This window comes from Anomaloglossus baeobatrachus, chromosome 11 (assembly GCF_048569485.1).
Source record: "Anomaloglossus baeobatrachus isolate aAnoBae1 chromosome 11, aAnoBae1.hap1, whole genome shotgun sequence".
In the NCBI taxonomy this organism is placed as follows: Eukaryota; Metazoa; Chordata; class Amphibia; order Anura; family Aromobatidae; genus Anomaloglossus; species Anomaloglossus baeobatrachus.
The window spans coordinates 182,344,619-182,364,271 of NC_134363.1; the positions used below are offsets into that span (position 1 = coordinate 182,344,619).

General features: G+C 50.3%; 1 protein-coding gene across 1 annotated transcript in view; it reads left to right on the top strand.

The window, feature by feature from the left end:
• Positions 1-19,653, top strand: part of PLOD1 (procollagen-lysine,2-oxoglutarate 5-dioxygenase 1) — a 51,798-nt gene that overhangs the window by 26,586 nt on the left and 5,559 nt on the right. Inside the window, exons 11-13 of the mRNA XM_075328314.1 lie at positions 9,161-9,265; positions 9,351-9,476; positions 10,404-10,545. Coding sequence (XP_075184429.1) covers positions 9,161-9,265; positions 9,351-9,476; positions 10,404-10,545 — 373 coding nt within the window. The remainder of the gene's footprint in view (positions 1-9,160; positions 9,266-9,350; positions 9,477-10,403; positions 10,546-19,653) is intronic.

The window sequence follows — 19,653 nt, forward strand, 5'->3', positions numbered from 1 at the left end:
TGGAAGCCACGGCCTCCACCATATCCGCAGTTCACATCCCAGGCGTGGAAAACTGGGAAGCAGATTATCTCAGTCGCCAGGGCATGGACGCAGGGGAATGGTCCCTTCACCCGGACGTGTTTCAGGAGATCTGTTGCCGCTGGGGGGTACCGGACGTCGACCTCATGGCGTCCCGGCACAACAACAAGGTACCAACGTTCATGGCACGGTCTCAAGATCCCAGAGCTCTGGCGGCAGACGCCTTAGTTCAGGATTGGTCGCAGTTTCAGCTCCCTTATGTGTTTCCTCCGCTGGCACTGTTGCCCAGAGTGTTACGCAAGATCAGGGCCGACTGCCGCCGCGCCATCCTCGTCGCTCCAGACTGGCCGAGGAGGTCGTGGTACCCGGATCTGTGGCATCTCACGGTCGGCCAACCGTGGGCACTACCAGACCGACCAGACTTGCTGTCTCAAGGGCCGTTTTTCCATCTGAATTCTGCGGCCCTCAACCTGACTGTGTGGCCATTGAGTCCTGGATCCTAGCGTCTTCAGGGTTATCTCAAAAAGTCATTGCCACTATGAGACAGGCTAGGAAACCAACGTCCGCCAAGATTTATCACAGGACGTGGAAAATTTTCCTGTCGTGGTGCTCTGCTCAGGGTTTTTCTCCCTGGCCATTTGCATTACCTACTTTTCTGTCCTTCCTTCAATCTGGACTGGAAAAGGGTTTGTCGCTCGGTTCCCTTAAGGGACAAGTTTCAGCGCTCTCTGTGTTTTTCCAGAAGCGCCTAGCTAGACTTCCACAGGTACGCACGTTCCTGCAGGGAGTTTGTCACATCGTTCCACCTTACAAGCGGCCGTTAGAACCCTGGGATCTAAACAGGGTGCTGATGGTTCTTCAGAAACCACCATTCGAGCCAATGAGAGATATCTCTCTCTCACGACTTTCGCAGAAAGTGGTTTTTCTAGTAGCAGTCACTTCTCTTCGGAGAGTGTCTGAGCTAGCAGCGTTGTCGTGCAAAGCCCCTTTTCTGGTTTTTCACCAGGACAAGGTGGTTCTACGTTCGGTTCCGGAATTTCTCCCTAAGGTGGTATCCCCCTTTCATCTCAATCAGGATATTTCCTTACCCTCTTTTTATCCTCATCCAGTTCACCAATGTGAAAAGGATTTGCACTTGTTAGATCTGGTGAGAGCACTCAGACTCTACATTTCTCGTATGGCGCCCCTGCGCCGCTCGGATGCACTCTTTGTCCTTGTCGCTGGCCAGCGTAAAGGGTCACAGGCTTCCAAATCAACCCTGGCTCGGTGGATCAAGGAGCCAATTATCGAAGCTTACCGTTCGGCTGGGCTTCCGGTTCCCTCAGGGCTGAAGGCCCATTCTACCAGAGCCGTGGGAGCGTCCTGGGCTTTTAGGCACCAGGCTGCGGCTCAATAGGTGTGTCAGGCGGCTACCTGGTCGAGCCTGCACACTTTCACGAAGCACTATCAGGTGCATACCTATGCTGCGGCGGATGCCAGCCTAGGTAGACGAGTCCTTCAGGCGGCGGTTGCCCACCTGTAGGAAAGGGCCGTTTTACGGCTCTCTTACGAGGTATTATTTTACCCACCCAGGGACTGCTTTTGGACGTCCCAATTGTCTGGGTCTCCCAATAGAGCGAAAAAGAAGAAGGGAATTTTGTTTACTTACCGTAAATTCCTTTTCTTCTAGCTCTAATTGGGAGACCCAGCACCCGCCCCTGTTTTTTTGTGTACACATGTTGTTCATGTTGAATGGTTTCAGTTCTCCGAGTTTTCCTTCGGATTGAAGTTACTTTAAACCAGTTTATAATTATTTTTCCTCCTTCTTGCTTTTGCACCAAAACTGAGGAGCCCGTGGGAGCACGGGGGGTGTATAGGCAGAAGGGGAGGGGCCTAACACTTTTAAGTGTAGTACTTTGTGCGGCCTCCGGAGGCATAGCCTATACACCCAATTGTCTGGGTCTCCCAATTAGAGCTAGAAGAAAAGGAATTTACGGTAAGTAAACAAAATTCCCTTCTTCTTTGTCGCTCTATTGGGAGACCCAGACAATTGGGTGTATAGGCTATGCCTCCGGAGGCCGCACAAAGTATTACACTCAAAAGTGTTAAGCCCCTCCCCTTCTGCCTATACACCCCCCGTGCTCCCACGGGCTCCTCAGTTTTTTGCTTTGTGCGAAGGAGGTCATACACGCACGCACAGCTCCACAGATTGGTCAGCAGCAGCTGCTGACCATGTCGGATGGAAGAAAAGTGGGCCCATATAGGGCCCCCAGCATGCTCCCTTCTCACCCCACTCTTGTCGGCGGTGTTGTAAGGTTGAGGTATCCATTGCGGGTACGGAGGCTGGAGCCCACATGCTGTTTTCCTTCCCCATCCCCCTCAGGGCTCTGGTGGAAGTGGGATCCTATCGGTCTCCAGGCACTGAGACCGTGCTTCATCCACAACTCCTGTGGAGCCTGCTGGATAGGAGCCGGGTATCGTTCAGGGACATGGCCCTGCATCTTGAAGGTACTCTGTATCCCTGTAGGGACCGCGCACGGCAACACTCCAGCATTGCTGGGTGTGCTAGTGCACCGGGGACCGCGGCGCTGACCGGGTTAATATGTGCCATTACACACTCAGCGTTGCTGAGTGTGTTTATGTATAGGGACTGCCGCACCGACCGCCGCTGCCATGGAAACACTGCGGCGCGGCTGGGACTTGTAGTGCGCCGGGGACTTCCATGCCGGCCGCGCTTTTACGGCGGCCGCGTTTATTACTAGAGTCCCCGGCTTTTTTTGCGGCCTAGTTTCCTTTCCTCCCGCCCATAGCCCTGACAGGCAGGGGAAGGGCGGGACGCTGCACAGAACGAGCAGCACTGAGGGCTGGAGCATGCTTTGCATACTCCACTCCCCTCACTGTGCACAGTGCAGGCACCAGTTCCCGCTCTTTCTGGGTCACGCCCACGGCTCCCTCCTCTCCTCAGGACGCATTCCTGTCAGCTCCTCGGACGCTGCAGAGGGGGACAAAATCTGGGAGACCCAGGCAGGGACTCTGGTGGCCTCACAACCGCTTTAAGCGGCTGGTAAGCAGCACCTGTGGTGCTAGCCCCATTGTGCAGTAGTGTAACATTATATGTTTATTTTACACTGTATAGTGCACAGTTGATTTCTGGCTATATACCCTATTGTGTTGCTCAGGGAAGATAATAGCATGGCGCCCACGAAAGGCAGGGGTGCCAAAACACAGGCTTATTATGTTGCCTGCGCCGCATGTACGACCCCACTACCGGCAGGTTCCACTGACCCTCATTGTATGCACTGTTCGGCCCCTGTGGCACTTACTCAGCCAGAGCCTCTGCTAGGGGGGGCCCAGGGGGAGCCACCTGCTAACACTGTTCAGGTGACAGGGACGGAGTTTGCAAAACTCTCTGAGACTATGGCTAAGATACTGGAAGCCTTGCAGTCCAGACCGGTATCTCAGCACAGGGACTCTGTTGATTCTTTGTTCCCTGGCCCACCTCAGCTGGACCAACAATGTCCTCCCGGGGTATCTCATGGATCCCAAGCTGAGGGTTCTGACACAGACCCCAGCCCCAGACCGACTAAGCGAGCTCGCTTAGATTTTCCCTCGACATCATCATATTGTTCAGGGTCTCAGCGAGGGGAATCGCTGGTTGATGACGCGGAAGTAGCTGATCAGGATTCTGATCCTGAGGCCGCTCTCAATCTTGATACTCCGGACGGGGACGCCATAGTGAACGACCTTATTGCGTCCATCAATCGTATGTTGGATATTTCTCCCTCAGCTCCTCCGGCGGAGGAGTCGGCTTCCCAGCAGGAGAAATTCCGTTTCAGGTTCCCCAAGCGTACACAGAGTATGTTTCTGGACCACTCTGATTTCAGAGAGGCAGTCCAGAATCACCATGCTTGTCCAGATAAGCGTTTTTCTAAACGCCTTAAGGATACACGTTATCCCTTTCCCCCTGACGTGGTCAAAAGTTGGGCTCAGTGTCCCAAAGTGGATCCTCCAATCTCCAGACTGGCAGCTAGATCCATACTTGCAGTGGAAGATGGGGCTTCACTCAAAGATGCCACTGACAGGCAGATGGAGCTCTGGTTGAAATCCATCTATGAAGCGATCGGCGCTTCTTTTGCCCCAGCATTCGCAGCCGTATGGGCGCTACAAGCTATCTCAGCAGGTCAAGCGCAAATTGACGCAGCCACATGCACGTCCGCGCCACAGGTGGCGTCCATAACCACTCAGACGTCGGCATTTGCGTCTTACGCTATTAATGCTGTCCTGGACTCTGCGAGCCGTACGGCGGTTGCAGCCGCCAATTCGGTGGTACTCCGCAGGGCCTTGTGGCTACGGGAATGGAAGGCAGATTCTGTTTCCAAAAAGCGCTTAACCAGTTTGCCAATTTCTGGCGAACGATTGTTTGGCGAGCGTTTGGATGAAATCATCAAACAATCCAAGGGAAAGGATACATCCTTACCCCAGCCCAAACCGAACATACCCCAACAGAGGAAGGGGCAGTCGAGGTTTCGGTCCTTTCGGGGCGCGGGCAGGTCCCAATTCTCCTCGTCCAAAAGGCCTCAGAAAGATCAAAGGAACTCTGATGCATGGCGGTCTAAGTCACGTCCTAAACAGACCACCGGAGGTGCCGCTACCAAAGCGGCTTCCTCATGACTTTCGGCCTCCCCACTCCGCATCTTCGGTCGGTGGCAGGCTCTCCCGCTTTTGCGACACCTGGCTGCCACGGGTAAAAGACCGTTGGGTGAGAGACATTCTGTCTCACGGTTACAAGATAGAGTTCACCTCTCGTCCCCCGACTCGATTCTTCAGGTCATCCCCGCCTCCCGAGCGAGCCGAGGCTCTTCTGCAGGCGCTGGGCATTCTGAAGGCAGAAGGGGTGGTGGTCCCTGTTCCTCTTCAGCAACAGGGCCACGGTTTTTACTCCAACTTGTTTGTGGTCCCAAAGAAGGACGGGTCTTTCCGACCTGTCCTGGACCTGAAACTTCTCAACAAACACGTAAAGACCAGGCGGTTCCGGATGGAATCCCTCCGCTCCGTCATCGCCTCAATGTCCCAGGGAGATTTCCTTGCATCGATCGATATCAAAGATGCTTATCTCCACGTACCGATTGCTCCAGAGCACCAGCGCTTCTTGCGCTTCGCCATAGGGAACGAACACCTGCAGTTCGTGGCACTGCCGTTCGGCCTGGCAACAGCCCCACGGGTTTTCACCAAGGTTATGGCTACTGTCGTAGCGGTCCTCCACTCTCAGGGTCACTCGGTGATCCCGTACTTGGACGATCTGTTGATCAAGGCACCCTCTCTAGAGGCATGCCAACACAGCCTCGACGCTACCCTGGAGACTCTCCAGAGTTTCGGGTGGATCATCAATTTTCCAAAGTCAAATCTGACACCGGCCCAATCGCTGACATACCTTGGCATGGAGTTTCATACCCTCTCAGCGATAGTGAAGCTTCCGCTGATCAAGCAGCGGTCACTACAGACAGGGGTACAATCTCTCCTTCAAGGTCGGTCACACACCTTGAGGCGCCTCTCCCCATCTCCCCATCTCCGCAGTTCACATTCCAGGCGTGGAAAACTGGGAAGCAGATTATCTCAGTCGCCAGGGCATGGACGCAGGGGAATGGTCCCTTCACCCGGACGTGTTTCAGGAGATCTGTTGCCGCTGGGGGGTGCCGGACGTCGACCTCATGGCGTCCCGGCACAACAACAAGGTACCGGCGTTCATGGCACGGTCTCAAGATCCCAGAGCTCTGGCGGCAGACGCCTTAGTTCAGGATTGGTCGCAGTTTCAGCTCCCTTATGTGTTTCCTCCGCTGGCACTGTTGCCCAGAGTGTTACGCAAGATCAGGGCCGACTGCCGCCGTGTCATCCTCGTCGCTCCAGACTGGCCGAGGCGGTCGTGGTACCCGGATCTGTGGCATCTCACGGTCGGCCAACCGTGGGCACTACCAGACCGACCAGACTTGCTATCTCAAGGGCTGTTTTTCCATCTGAATTCTGCGGCTCTCAACCTGACTGTGTGGCCATTGAGTCCTGGATCCTAGCGTCTTCAGGGTTATCTCAAGACGTCATTGCCACTATGAGACAAGCTAGGAAACCAACGTCCGCCAAGATCTACCACAGGACGTGGAAAATTTTCCTGTCATGGTGCTCTGCTCAGGGTATTTCTCCCTGGCCTTTTGCCTTGCCCACTTTTCTGTCCTTCCTTCAATCTGGACTGGAAAAGGGTTTGTCGCTTGGCTCCCTTAAGGGACAAGTCTCAGCGCTCTCTGTGTTTTTCCAGAAGCGCCTAGCCAGACTTCCACAGGTACGCACGTTCCTGCAGGGGGTTTGTCACATCGTCCCTCCTTACAAGCGGCCGTTAGATCCCTGGGATCTGAACAGGGTGCTGACGGTTCTTCAGAAACCACCATTCGAGCCAATGAGGGATATTTCTCTCTCACGCCTTTCGCAGAAAGTGGTCTTCCTAGTAGCAGTCACCTCTCTTCGGAGAGTGTCTGAGCTAGCAGCATTGTCGTGCAAAGCCCCTTTCCTGGTGTTTCACCAGGACAAGGTGGTTCTGCGTCCGGTTCCGGAATTTCTCCCTAAGGTGGTATCCCCCTTTCATCTCAATCAGGATATCTCCTTACCTTCTTTTTGTCCTCATCCAGTTCACCAATGTGAAAAGGATTTGCACTTGTTAGATTTGGTGAGAGCACTCAGACTCTACATTTCTCGTACGGCGCCCCTGCGCCGCTCGGATGCACTCTTTGTCCTTGTCGCTGGCCAGCGTAAAGGGTCACAGGCTTCCAAATCAACCCTGGCTCGGTGGATCAAGGAGCCAATTATCGAAGCCTACCGTTCGGCTGGGCTTCCGGTTCCCTCAGGGCTGAAGGCCCATTCTACCAGAGCCGTGGGCGCGTCCTGGGCTTTGAGGCACCAGGCTACGGCTCAGCAGGTGTGTCAGGCGGCTACCTGGTCGAGCCTACACACTTTCACGAAGCACTATCAGGTGCATACCTATGCTTCGGCGGATGCCAGCCTAGGTAGAAGAGTCCTGCAGGCGGCGGTTGCCCACCTGTAGGAAGAGGCCGTTTTACGGCTCTCTTGCGAGGTATTATTTTACCCACCCAGGGACTGCTTTTGGACGTCCCAATTGTCTGGGTCTCCCAATAGAGCGACAAAGAAGAAGGGAATTTTGTTTACTTACCGTAAATTCCTTTTCTTCTAGCTCTAATTGGGAGACCCAGCACCCGCCCCTGTTTTTTTGTGTACACATGTTGTTCATGTTGAATGGTTTCAGTTCTCCGATATTCCTTCGGATTGAAGTTACTTTAAACCAGTTTATAATTCTTTTTCCTCCTTCTTGCTTTTGCACCAAAACTGAGGAGCCCGTGGGAGCACGGGGGGTGTATAGGCAGAAGGGGAGGGGCTTAACACTTTTGAGTGTAATACTTTGTGCGGCCTCCGGAGGCATAGCCTATACACCCAATTGTCTGGGTCTCCCAATTAGAGCTAGAAGAAAAGGAATTTACGGTAAGTAAACAAAATTCCCTTCTTCGAACTGAGGAAAGGGCAACTTGAAAACGCTTTGCTATTTTCTTCTGCTTTGTGGGCCTTCACCATTTTGATTTTCAGAGTGCTAGGCAGCTGCTTTGAAAAACCCTTGGCTGCTGTTTTATTTGCACAAGGTTAGAGGAAGCTGGGTTTTTATAAAGCTGTGAAATTTGCATCACCTGCCCTTGCCTAACTATGATAATGAACAAGCCACAAACCTAACAGGCTAATTAAGGTCTGAAATGAGTCAAAGTTATCTGAGCACACAAATCTCCAAGGGTGTTCAAACTTTTGCATTGGCCCATTTTCATTTTTGTAGTTTTTAAAATGTTAAAGATGGAAATATTTTTTTTTTGTTCTTACCTAAAATATAAAGGAAATGTGTCATCTTTATGCCTTTTAGAGATCATTTCATTTTCAACTTGATTAACTGTTCACAATAACAGTAATTTTGACCAGTGGTGCCCAAACCTCTGCGTAGCACTGTATAAGATTACACGTGCAGCACAGGGAGGGTCCGGGGACGAGGGATAGATGCTCCTGCTACAAGTTTCTGAATGATCATTTATAAATCTGAGTTATTGATCTATGTGATTATATTGGCACCGTAGTTTCATAAATGTTTAATTGTAAATATTGATGCCTGGTCACACTTGAGTGTCAGTGTCCCTGCCTCTAGCCTCCCTTGGTTTCTTTTCAGCCCCGTTTGGATACTTTCTATACAATACTGCTGTCAGTGCATATTTGGTGAAAGCGAGCTTTTGTTTCCACACTTGCACAGATCCAGTGATAAATATTATACCACTTTATTGCAATGCTAGTTGCAAATGATGTATACCGTATTTTTCATATTATAAGACGCACTTTTCCTCCCAAAACTTTGGAAGGAAAGTGAGGGGTGCGTCTTATCTGAACGTAGCTTACCAGGGGGTGGTGGAGAGGGGTCATGGGAGGCCGGGGGAATGCAGCGGCTGGTGCTGCGGTGGCTGTGCGGTGTCTTTGGCTGGTTCTGCAGGGCGGGCAGTGAGGATTTCAAATAATGGCGCCCAGAGTTGGCGCATGCGCAGATGGAGTTCTCGGCTCAAGATCTCATCTGTGCATGAGCCACCTCTGGCCCAATGATCTCCCAGCAGCGGACCTAAGGAAAATGGCGCCTGGAGGTGGCGCTTGCGCAGTTGAGATCTTGGCTTGCCATTGTGCCGAGAGCTGACTCCGGGCGCCATTTCTTTGAAGCACTCACCAGCCCCAGCCTGAGCCCCAGCACAGCCGACAGTTTCTGGGACACCCACCACCTGCAGCGTCACCCTGCCCCACCACCACCTCTGCCCCCTGTTACCTCGCTCCACCACTGCGGCTGCCCCCTCCGGTAAGACACCACCGGATTATAAGACAGACCCCAATTTTTTTTTCACCCTTTTTTTTTTCGTTCTCTGAATTTGGGGTGCGTCTTATAATCTGCTGCGTCTTATAAACCGAAAAATACGGTAGTGATTTTTTTCTTATGAGTACACTCTGTATAATCTTGTTTTTATATATCCATTTGTACTTTTATTGCTCTAATAAAACATTCCTTAAAAAAATAATAATAATTAGCTGCTTTCTCTAGGGATATCTGCCGCCAGAACCCGGAGTGTGAATATTACTTCTCCATTGATGTCCAGGTGGTTCTGAAAAACGCCAGCGTGCTCCGGACTCTCATAGAACAGAACAAGTAAGTTGGTGACCAGACGCGCACCGTGTGGGCGAATGTTTGGAAAGAGATGGACCAGTTTTTATGTCTTCTCATCTCTCACCAGGTCGATCATCGTTCCTATGATCAGCCGCAGTCAGGATCTGTGGTCAAACTTCTGGGGAGCGTTGAGCTCGGATGGGTTTTATGCGCGGTCGGAGGATTATATAGACATTGTGCAGAGGCAAAGAGTGTAAGTAACGGAGCAAAGCTACATATTTTAGGGGAATTGTTGAGAGCCCGAGAAGCACACAGATAAGTATTAGGGGGGCAATCACTTAGCAAAATTCACCAGTATCATTTTTGGACACTTTACTCCTTGAGTTTTGGGTATAGGCAAAAAAGATTTAAACTATAATCGAACAAATTATAAATTAGTGTATTTTTTGGATTATAAGACGCACTTTTCCTCCCACAAATTTGGGAAGAAATGAGGGGTGCTTCATAAAATCTGAATGTAGGTTACCGAGGGAGGTGGAGAGGTGTCACAGGTGGCCGGGGCAATGCTGTGCTGCGAGCACTGCTCTCTGCAGCCCGGCTCTGTGTGGCGGGCAGTGAGGCACGTGCCATTCTGAAGATGTCGGCGGTAAGGGATTAAAATAATGGCGCCCAGAGTCGTCGCATGCGCCGATGGAGCGCTCGGCTCAAGCTCTCGGCTGCGCATGTGCAGACTCCAGCTGCCATTTCTTTGAAGCCCGCACTGCTGACATCTTCAGAATGGCCCATGCCTCAAAGCCCGCAGCGCTGGTTGCCCCAGCACAGAGCAGCACCAACTGCCCCAGCACAGAGCAGCACCAACTGTCCCAGCACAGAACAGCGCCGGCTGCCTGCCATGAGTATATGGGCCCCCTCTGCATCACCTGCAGCATCCCCGTACTCGAGCCCCGCTACCGTATCACCTCCTCGGTAAGACACTACAGGATTATAAAATGGACCCCATCTTTTTTTATTAAGTTTTTTTAGCTCTAAATTTGGGCTGCGTCTTATAATCCGGTGCGTCATATATAACATAAAAATACGGTACTTACCATTGCTGGGCATACGTTTTTAGTTTCTGGTGTACATGGCAGCCGTGGGGTGGGGTAAGCATCTAATTAATGACTGATCCTGTGTTTTACAGTGGAATCTGGAATGTTCCCTACATCACCAATGTTTACCTGGTGAAAGGCAGCGTCCTCCGGAAAGCGCTCGGTCTGTACGATCTCTTCCACAGCGGGAGTCTGGACCCGGACATGGCGTTCTGTGACAATGTGCGCAGAAAGGTCAGTAATATTATATTCATCCTAGAACGAAAGACTACACATACATAGTTTAGAAACATATAAAAACAATTAAAACATATGTGTGCGTGTACACAGAATCTTACATATAGCAACCAAGAAATGAGCGGTTATGATTTCATTGTTCCTATCAATCAAAATATATAGTATCTATATATTTTGATTTATAGGAACAATGAAAACCTAAAAAGGCTCCAAAATGCAGCAGTTGTTATAGTGTTGCAAGAAGAAAAATAAAAAATAATGATGAATTCCCTAAGAACGGTGGACGTTCCTAATGCATAGATTCTATCCAACAATAATGCAATGGCACCAGTGACAGGGAGACATGTAGAGATAACAGTGCTTAGAGCATTAAATGGTAATTCATAGAAAATTGAATTTATAATAAAAAATAGCAATATATACAGATATACAAAAAAGTGCAAGAGCTTATATGCAAAAAGATACTGCAAAGTGCAAAACGAGTGCTATGTGTTATATGGCATAAATGATACTATATCTGCCCCCTGATGAAGCAATGGCGAAACACGCAAACACATGAGGAGATGTGCTTTGTTTGATCCAGTCTTAGCTTGTTTACCATTATCTTGTGTCCTTGCGTCTCAGAAACTAGTTTTTTGGAGGTATCTCAAATCAATATTATGTCAGAAAAATACCTATTCACTTTGAATGCAGAGAAAATTTTTTTTTTTAAAAAAAAAAAAAATTGTTAGCTTTATTTGAATAGATTAAAAAAGGGTTCTTTGACCAGAACAAACATGATACCAACACCGACACATATAGTTAGCAGTAACACATATAATAAATGACAATAGGTAGTCTCAAACCACTTTGTTGAGAACAAATAGAGAGGTTTTGAGTGGATGCCTAGCAGCACTTCCACAATAGCTTACATCAATATTTAAGGAAGTGGGTGGGGCTGTATTCTGTCCTTAGTTTTCCCATCAGGAAATTATCCCTGCCTATCAATGGAGCACATCCTTAATTACACGATGCCCCCATTCCTCGGCGGCTCACCCTCTGAGATGAGATATGATGAGATCCTGAACCTCTCTATTTGTTCTCAACAAAGTGGTTTGAGACTACCTATTGTAATTTATTATATGTGTTACTGCTAACTATATGTGTCGGTGTTGGTATCATGTTTGTTCTGGTCAAAGAACCCTTTTTTAATATATTCAAATAAAGCTAATAATTTTTTTTTAAAAAAAATAATTTTTCTCTGCATTCAAAGTGAATAGGTATTTTTCTGACATATTAACCCCTGAGGAAGCCACCCCCTGTGGCGATACACTTGTGGTCTTCTTTCCCATATTATACTTTTTCTATGAGCCAATTTACCTTATAACGATGCACATGGCACTTTTTTTGCTTATTTTCTTTTATATATATTCTTTTAATACTGCATTATTTACTGTCTGCACATGTGTGTTGCACCTTTCTTCTTTACTAAATACTACTTGACATCGCTTTAGGCGTTGGCATCCATTCCCACTCTTCCACATTTTACATTGGTTATCATGCCAGTTATATGGGTCGTATCCCAGTGACAATTTTTGGCCTAGGAAACAATGGTGCAATCTGAAATGTTCTAATTTGTCTTGTCTAGGTTTTTGTTTGTTACTAAAATATTTACTTTGTGTAAATTTAGTAAGTACAACCGATCTTTTGTATGTTTTTCTTCTTGTTGCATGGTCTTAGGCCATGTGCACAAGTTGCATTTTTTTGATGCAGTTTTTAATCAATACTGCAAGGAAAAACGCATGCCAGCAAAATCTGAGACTCATGACTTGCTGTGCACGTTGCTTCTTTTTTCCTTGCAGAAAAAATAAGCAACATGTCAATTTTTCCTGCTTTTTTTTCCTGTGTTTATATAATCCACTGCAATGGATTATATCTGTCAGTGCTGCACTCTCAGCACTGATAGTTATAACAAATAGAACTACGGGAGAAGCGCAATAAGGTCTTATCCAATAAACAACGAAGGTGATAAAGGTAAAGCATCACCTGTAGGGGTTGTGCCGGTCACAATCCCTATACTCGTATGTAGACAACGGTAGAAAAGCTGCAGCCCCGGGATAGTGATGCAAGGTTTTCATAAGGAAACTGGTTGTAATGCTGCGCTATTCACCACTCCAGAAATTATGATCGATTAATGTCTTTTTATTATCGTGCACAGGTCAACGCGTTTCAGGAGTACTCAGCTCCCTTCATCAGGACATCAGGAAAAAGAACATCAAATCTAATGATTTGATCGCAGGATTTGATGTTCTTTTGCCTGATGTCCTGATGAAGGGAGCAGAGTACTCCTGAAACGCGTTGACCTGTGCATGAAAATAAAAAGACATTAATCGATCATAATTTCTGGAGTGGTGAATAGCGCGGCATTACAATCCGTTTCCTTTTGAAAACCTTGCAGCACTGACAGGCTGTGCCCACGTTGCGTATTTGCGTGCAGTTACGCTGCGTATTGCACTGCAGTGTAAATGCATGCGTCCTGCGTCCCCAGCACAATCTATGAAGATTGTGCCTAATCCATGCACACGTTGCGTTTTAGAATGCAGCGATTCGCATGCTGCCAAAACGCTGCGTTCTAAAAAGCAACATTTCTTTGTCGCTCTATTGGGAGACCCAGACAATTGGGTGTATAGCTACTGCCTCCGGAGGCCACACAAAGTATTACACTTAAAAGTGTAAGGCCCCTCCCCTTCTGCCTATACACCCCCCCGTGGGATCACGGGCTCCTCAGTTTTCATGCTTTGTGCGAAGGAGGTCAGACATCCACGCATAGCTCCACTGTTTTAGTCAGCAGCAGCTGCTGACTATGTCGGATGGAAGAAAAGTGGGCCCATATAGGGCCCCCAGCATGCTCCCTTCTCACCCCACTCTTGTCGGCGGTGTTTGTTAAGGTTGAGGTATCCATTGCGGGTACAGAGGCTGGAGCCCACATGCTGCTTTCCTTCCCCATCCCCCTCAGGGCTCTGGGTGAAGTGGGATCCTATCGGTCTCCAGGCACTGAGACCGTGCTCCATCCACAGACCCGGAGAACCTGCTGGATATGGAGCTGAGTATCGTCAGGGACAGGGCCCTGCTACATTAAGGTACTCTGTGTCCCCGTACAAATCGCGCACACACACACCAGCATGCTGGGTGTGTTAGTGCGCCGGGGACAACAGCGCGGAGCGCTTGTGCTATTACTCACTGCAGCTTAGCTGAGTGAGTTTATGTATTAGGAACTGCCGCGCCGGCCGCTGCTGGCTGTTTTTACACTGTGGCGCGGCTGGGACTTGTGGTGCGCCGGGGACTTCCGCGCTGGCCGTGCTTATACGACGGCCGCGCTTATAAATCGAGTCCCCGGCTTTTGCGGCCTAGTTTCGTTTCGTTCCCGCCCCCAGGCCTGCCAGTCAGGGGAAGGGCGGGACGCTGTTCAGAACGTCAGCGCCGAGGGCTGGAGTCTGCTTAGCATACTCCAGCCCCCTCACTGGGCACAGTGAGACGCCAGTTTCCCGCACTTTGTCTGGGGCATGCCCACGGCCCGCCCCTCTCCACAGGACACCGGCAGCCATTCCTGTGTGCAGTCTGAGCTGGAGAAGGGAGACAAGCTCTTGGAGACCCAGACACAGGAGTCGGGCGACCACACACCCGCTTTTGAGCGGGCGGTAAGCAGCACCTGAGGTGCTGACCCCACTAGTGCCGAAGTGTTCATTTGTACTTTATGCTTGTATGTTATACATTGCACTGTACGGTCGCTATTCTTGGCTATATACCCTCCTAGATGGCTAGACAACAGCATGTCGTCCGCAAAATGCAAGGGTGCCAAGGCACAGGCTTTCTATGCTGCTTGTACCGCATGTGAGGCTGTTCTACCGGCAGGTTCCACTGACCCCCATAGGGTGCAATGCTCCCCTGTAGCACTTGCTCAGCCGGGGTCTCTGCTAGAGGTGGCCCAAGGAGAACCACCTGTGAACACTGTCCAGGTGACAGGGACGGAGTTTGCAGTTTTTGCTGATAGATTGTCTCTGACTATGACTAAAATCCTAGAGACTTTGCAGTCTAGACCAGTACCTCAGACCATGGGCACTGTTGATTCAATGCTCCCTGGCCCCCCTCATTTGGAACAAATCCGTGCTCCGGGGGGGTCCCATGCATCCCAGGGTGAAGGCTCTGACACGGACGACAGTCCCAGACAGCCTAAGCGAGCTCGCTGGGAGCGGCCCTCGACTTCATCACACTGGTCAGGGTCCCAGCAGGAGGACTCTCTGTATGATGAGGCGGAGGTATCTGATCAGGATTCTGATCCTGAGACCGCTCTCAATCTGGATACCCCTGATGGTGACGCCATGGTGAATGATCTCATAGCGTCCATCAATAAAATGTTGGATATTTCTCCCACAGCTCCTCCAGTGGAGGAGTCAGCTTCACAGCAGGAGAAATTCCATTTCAGGTATCCCAAGCGTAAATTGAGTACTTTTCTGGACCACTCTGACTTCAGAGAAGCAGTTCACAAACACCACGCTTATCCAGATAAGCGTTTCTCCAAACGTCTTAAGGATACACGTTATCCCTTTCCCCCTGACGTGGTCAAGAGCTGGACCCAGTGTCCAAAGGTGGACCCCCCAATCTCCAGGCTTGCGACTAGATCCATAGTTGCAGTGGACGATGGGGCTTCACTTAAAGATGCCACTGACAGACAGATGGCGCTCTGGTTGAAATCCATCTATGAAGCTATCGGCGCGTCGTTTGCTCCAGCATTCGCAGCTGTATGGGCACTCCAAGCTATTTCAGCTGGTCTTGCGCAGATTGACACTGTCACACGTACATCTGTGCCGCAAGTAGCGTCCTTAACCTCTCAAATGTCTGCATTTGCGTCTTACGCTATTAATGCTGTCCTGGACTCTACGAGCCGTACGGCAGTGGCGTCCGCCAACTCCGTGGTTTTACGCAGAGCCTTGTGGTTAAGGGAATGGAAGGCAGATTCTGCTTCCAAATAAGTGCTTAACCAGTTTGCCATTTTCTGGTGACAGACTGTTTGGTGAGAGATTGGATGAAATCATTAAACAGTCCAAGGGTAAGGATTCTTCCTTACCCCAGCCCAAACCTAACAAACCCCAACAGAGGAGGGGACAGTCGAGGTTTCGGTCCTTTCGAGGCTCGGGCAGGTCCCAATTCTCCTCGTCCAAAAGGACTCAAAAGGATCGGAGGAGCTCAGATTCTTGGCGGGCTCAGTCACGCCCAAAGAAGGCAGCCGGAGGAACCGCTACCAAGGCGGCTTCCTCATGACTTTCGGCCTCCTCTCTCCGCATCCTCGGTCGGTGGCAGGCTCTCCCGCTTTGGCGACATTTGGCTGCCACAGGTCAAAGACCGTTGGGTGAGAGACATTCTGTCTCACGGGTACAGGATAGAGTTCAGTTCTCGTCCTCAGACTCGATTCTTCAGAACTTCTCCACCTCCCGACCGAGCCGGTGCCCTTCTGCAGGCGGGTGCTCTCTAAAGGCAGAAGGAGTGGTGATCCCTGTTCCTCTTCAGGAGCAAGGTCACGGTTTTTACTCCAATTTGTTGTGGTGCCAAAAAAGGACGGGTCTTTCCGTCCTGTTCTGGACCTAAAACTGCTCAACAAGCATGTGAAAACCAGGCGGTTCCGGATGGAATCCCTCCGCTCCGTCATCGCCTCAATGTCTCAAGGAGATTTCCTAGCATCAATAGACATCATGGATGCTTATCTCCACGTGCCGATTGCTCCAGAGCACCAGCGTTTTTCTACGCTTCGTTATAGGAGACGAACACCTTCAGTTCGTAGCCCTGCTTTTCGGTCTGGCGACAGCCCCACGGGTCTTCACCAAGGTCATGGCAGCAGTAGTAGCAGTCCTGCACTCTCAGGGTCACTCTGTGATCCCTTACTTGGACGATCTACTTGTCAAGGCACCCTCTCAAGAGGCATGCCAACACAGCCTGAACGTTGCACTGGAGACTCTCCAGAGTTTCGGGTGGATCATCAACTTTTCAAAGTCAAATCTGACCCCGACCCAATCGCTAACATATCTTGGCATGGAGTTTCATACTCTCTCAGCGATAGTGATGCTTCCGCTGGACAAACAGCGTTCACTACAGACAGGGGTGCAATCTCTCCTTCAGGGCCAGTCGTACCCCTTGAGACGCCTCATGCACTTCCTAGGGAAGATGGTAGCAGCAATGGAGGCAGTCCCTTTCGCGCAGTTTCATCTGCGTCCACTACAATGGGACATTCTCCGCCAATGGGACGGGAAGTCGACGTCCCTACACAGGAACGTCTCCCTTTCTCAGGCGGCCAAGGATTCTCTTCAGTAGTGCCTTCTTCCCACCTCATTGTCAAAAGGAAAGCCTTTCCTACCCCCATCCTGGGCGGTGGTCACAACGGACGCGAGTCTGTCAGGGTGGGGAGCAGTTTTTCTCCACCACAGGGCTCAAGGTACGTGGACTCAGCAGGAGTCCACCCTTCAGATCAATGTTCTGGAAATCAGGGCAGTGTATCTTGCCCTACAAGCCTTCCAGCAGTGGCTGGAAGGCAAGCAGTTCCGAATTTCCACCATATCCGCAGTTCACATCCCGGGCGTAGAAAACTGGGAAGCAGATTTTCTCAGTCGCCAGGGCATGGACGCAGGGGAATGGTCTCTTCACCCGGACGTGTTTCAGGAGATCTGTTGCCGCTGGGAGATGCCGGACGTCGACCTAATGGCGTCCCGGCACAACAACAAGGTCCCAACATTCATGGCACGGTCTCAAGATCACAGAGCTCTGGCGGCAGACGCCTTAGTTCAGGATTGGTCGCAGTTTCAACTCCCTTATGTTTTTCCTCCTCTGGCACTGTTGCCCAGAGTGTTACGCAAGATCAGGTCCGACTGCCGCCGCGCCATCCTCGTCGCTCCAGACTGGCCGAGGAGGTCGTGGTACCCGGATCTGTGGCATCTCGCGGTAGGCCAACCGTGGGCTCTACCAGACCGACCAGACTTGCTGTCTCAAGGGCCGTTTTTTCCATCTGAATTCTGAGGCCCTCAACCTGACGGTGTGGCCATTGAGTCCTGGATCCTAGCATCTGCAGGGTTATCTCAAGAGGTCATTACCAATATGAGACAGGCCAGAAAACCCACATCTGCCAAGATCTACCACAGAACGTGGAAGATATTCTTATCTTGGTGCTCTGCTCAGGGAGTTTCTCCCTGGCCATTTGCCTTGCCTACTTTCTTTCCTTCCTGCAATCCGGTTTGGAAAAAGGTTTGTCGCTCGGCTCCCTTAAGGGACAAATCTCAGTGCTCTCTGTATTTTCTCAGAAGCGCCTAGCAACACTTCCTCAGGTACGCACGTTCCTGCAGGGGGTTTGCCGATTAGTCCCTCCTTACAAACGACTGTTAGAACCCTGTGATTTGAACAGAGTGCTGATGGTTCTTCAGAAACCACCATTCGAGCCTATGAGAGTTTTTTTCCCTCTCACGCCTTTCGCAGAAAGTGGTTTTCCTTGTGGCAGTCACTTCACTTCGGAGAGTGTCTGTCCGGGCAGCATTGTCGTGCAAGGCCCCCTTCCCGGTATCTCACCAGGTCAAGGGGTTCTGCGTCCGGTTCCGGAATTTATCTCTAAGGTGGTTTCCCCCCTTTCATCTCAATCAGGGTATCCCCGTACCCTCTGTTTGTCCTCATCCAGTTCACCAATGTGAAAAGGATTTGCACTTGATTAGATCTGGTGAGAGCACTCAGACTCTACATTTCTCGTACGGCGTCCCTGCGCCGCTCGGATGCATTCTTGTCCTTGTCGCTAGCCAGCGTAAAGGGTCGCAGGCTTCCAAATCAAGCCCGGCTCGGTGGATCAAGGAACCAATTCTCGAGCTTATCGTTCTGCGGGGCTTACGGTTCCCTCAGGGCTGAAGGCCCATTCTACCAGAGCCGTTGGTGCGTCCTGGGCTTTGAGGCACCAGGCTACGGCTCAGCATGTGTGTCAGGCGGCTACCTGGTCCAGCCTCCACACTTTCACGAAACACTATCAGGTGCATGCCTATGCTTCGGCGGATGCCAGCATAGGCAGACGAGTCCTTCAGGCGGCAGTTGCCCACTTGTAGGAAGGGGCCGTTTTACGGCTCTACTACGAGGTATTATTTTACCCACCCAGGGACTGCTTTTGGACGTCCCAATTGTCTGGGTCTCCCAATAGAGCGACAAAGAAGAAGGGAATTTTGTTTACTTACCGTAAATTCCTTTTCTTCTAGCTCTAATTGGGAGACCCAGCACCCGCCCCTGTTTTTTTGTATATACATGTTGTTCATGTTGAATGGTTTCAGTTCTCCGATATTCCTTCGGATTGAATTTGCTTTAAACCAGTTTATTGACTTTCCTCCTTCTTGCTTTTGCACTAAAACTGAGGAGCCCGTGATCCCACGGGGGGTGTATAGGCAGAAGGGGAGGGGCCTTACACTTTTAAGTGTAATACTTTGTGTGGCCTCCGGAGGCAGTAGCTATACACCCAATTGTCTGGGTCTCCCAATTAGAGCTAGAAGAAAAGGAATTTACGGTAAGTAAACAAAATTCCCTTCGTCACTTATTCCGTGCGCTTTGGATGCAGGTCCCGCTCGGTCTATGGTGGGGGCTGCATCCTGAGCGCATGAAATCGGCTTTTCACTGCATTCATTACGCAGTGTTTAAGCAGTAATTTGATGCGCACATCTACTGTCAAATTGCTGCAGAAACTTCTGCAGGGACACGACGCAACGTGGGCACATACCCTTAGACAGACAGTCACACAGCATGGTCTGTGAGGCTCTCCGTAGCTCAGTAACCCGGGGTCATCATGGTGATGATCCAGGGTTGCCATGGCAGAAATTGGATGCTTGTGATCGCATTACAGGGACTTGATCGCCAGGGACAGGTAAGTGATATCCTCCTTGCCTCCTGAACGCTGTGATTGAATTGACTGCAGCATTCAGGGGGTTAAACTGCTCTTAGCAGTGAGAGCCGGGTCCCGGCTGTAACATCAGAGCGATGATTGCGGGGTACAGCGCAGGAACCCCTGTGATCACCACAACTAGAAAAAAAACAAAAACGTGCAAACGCAATAAAAAATTGTAT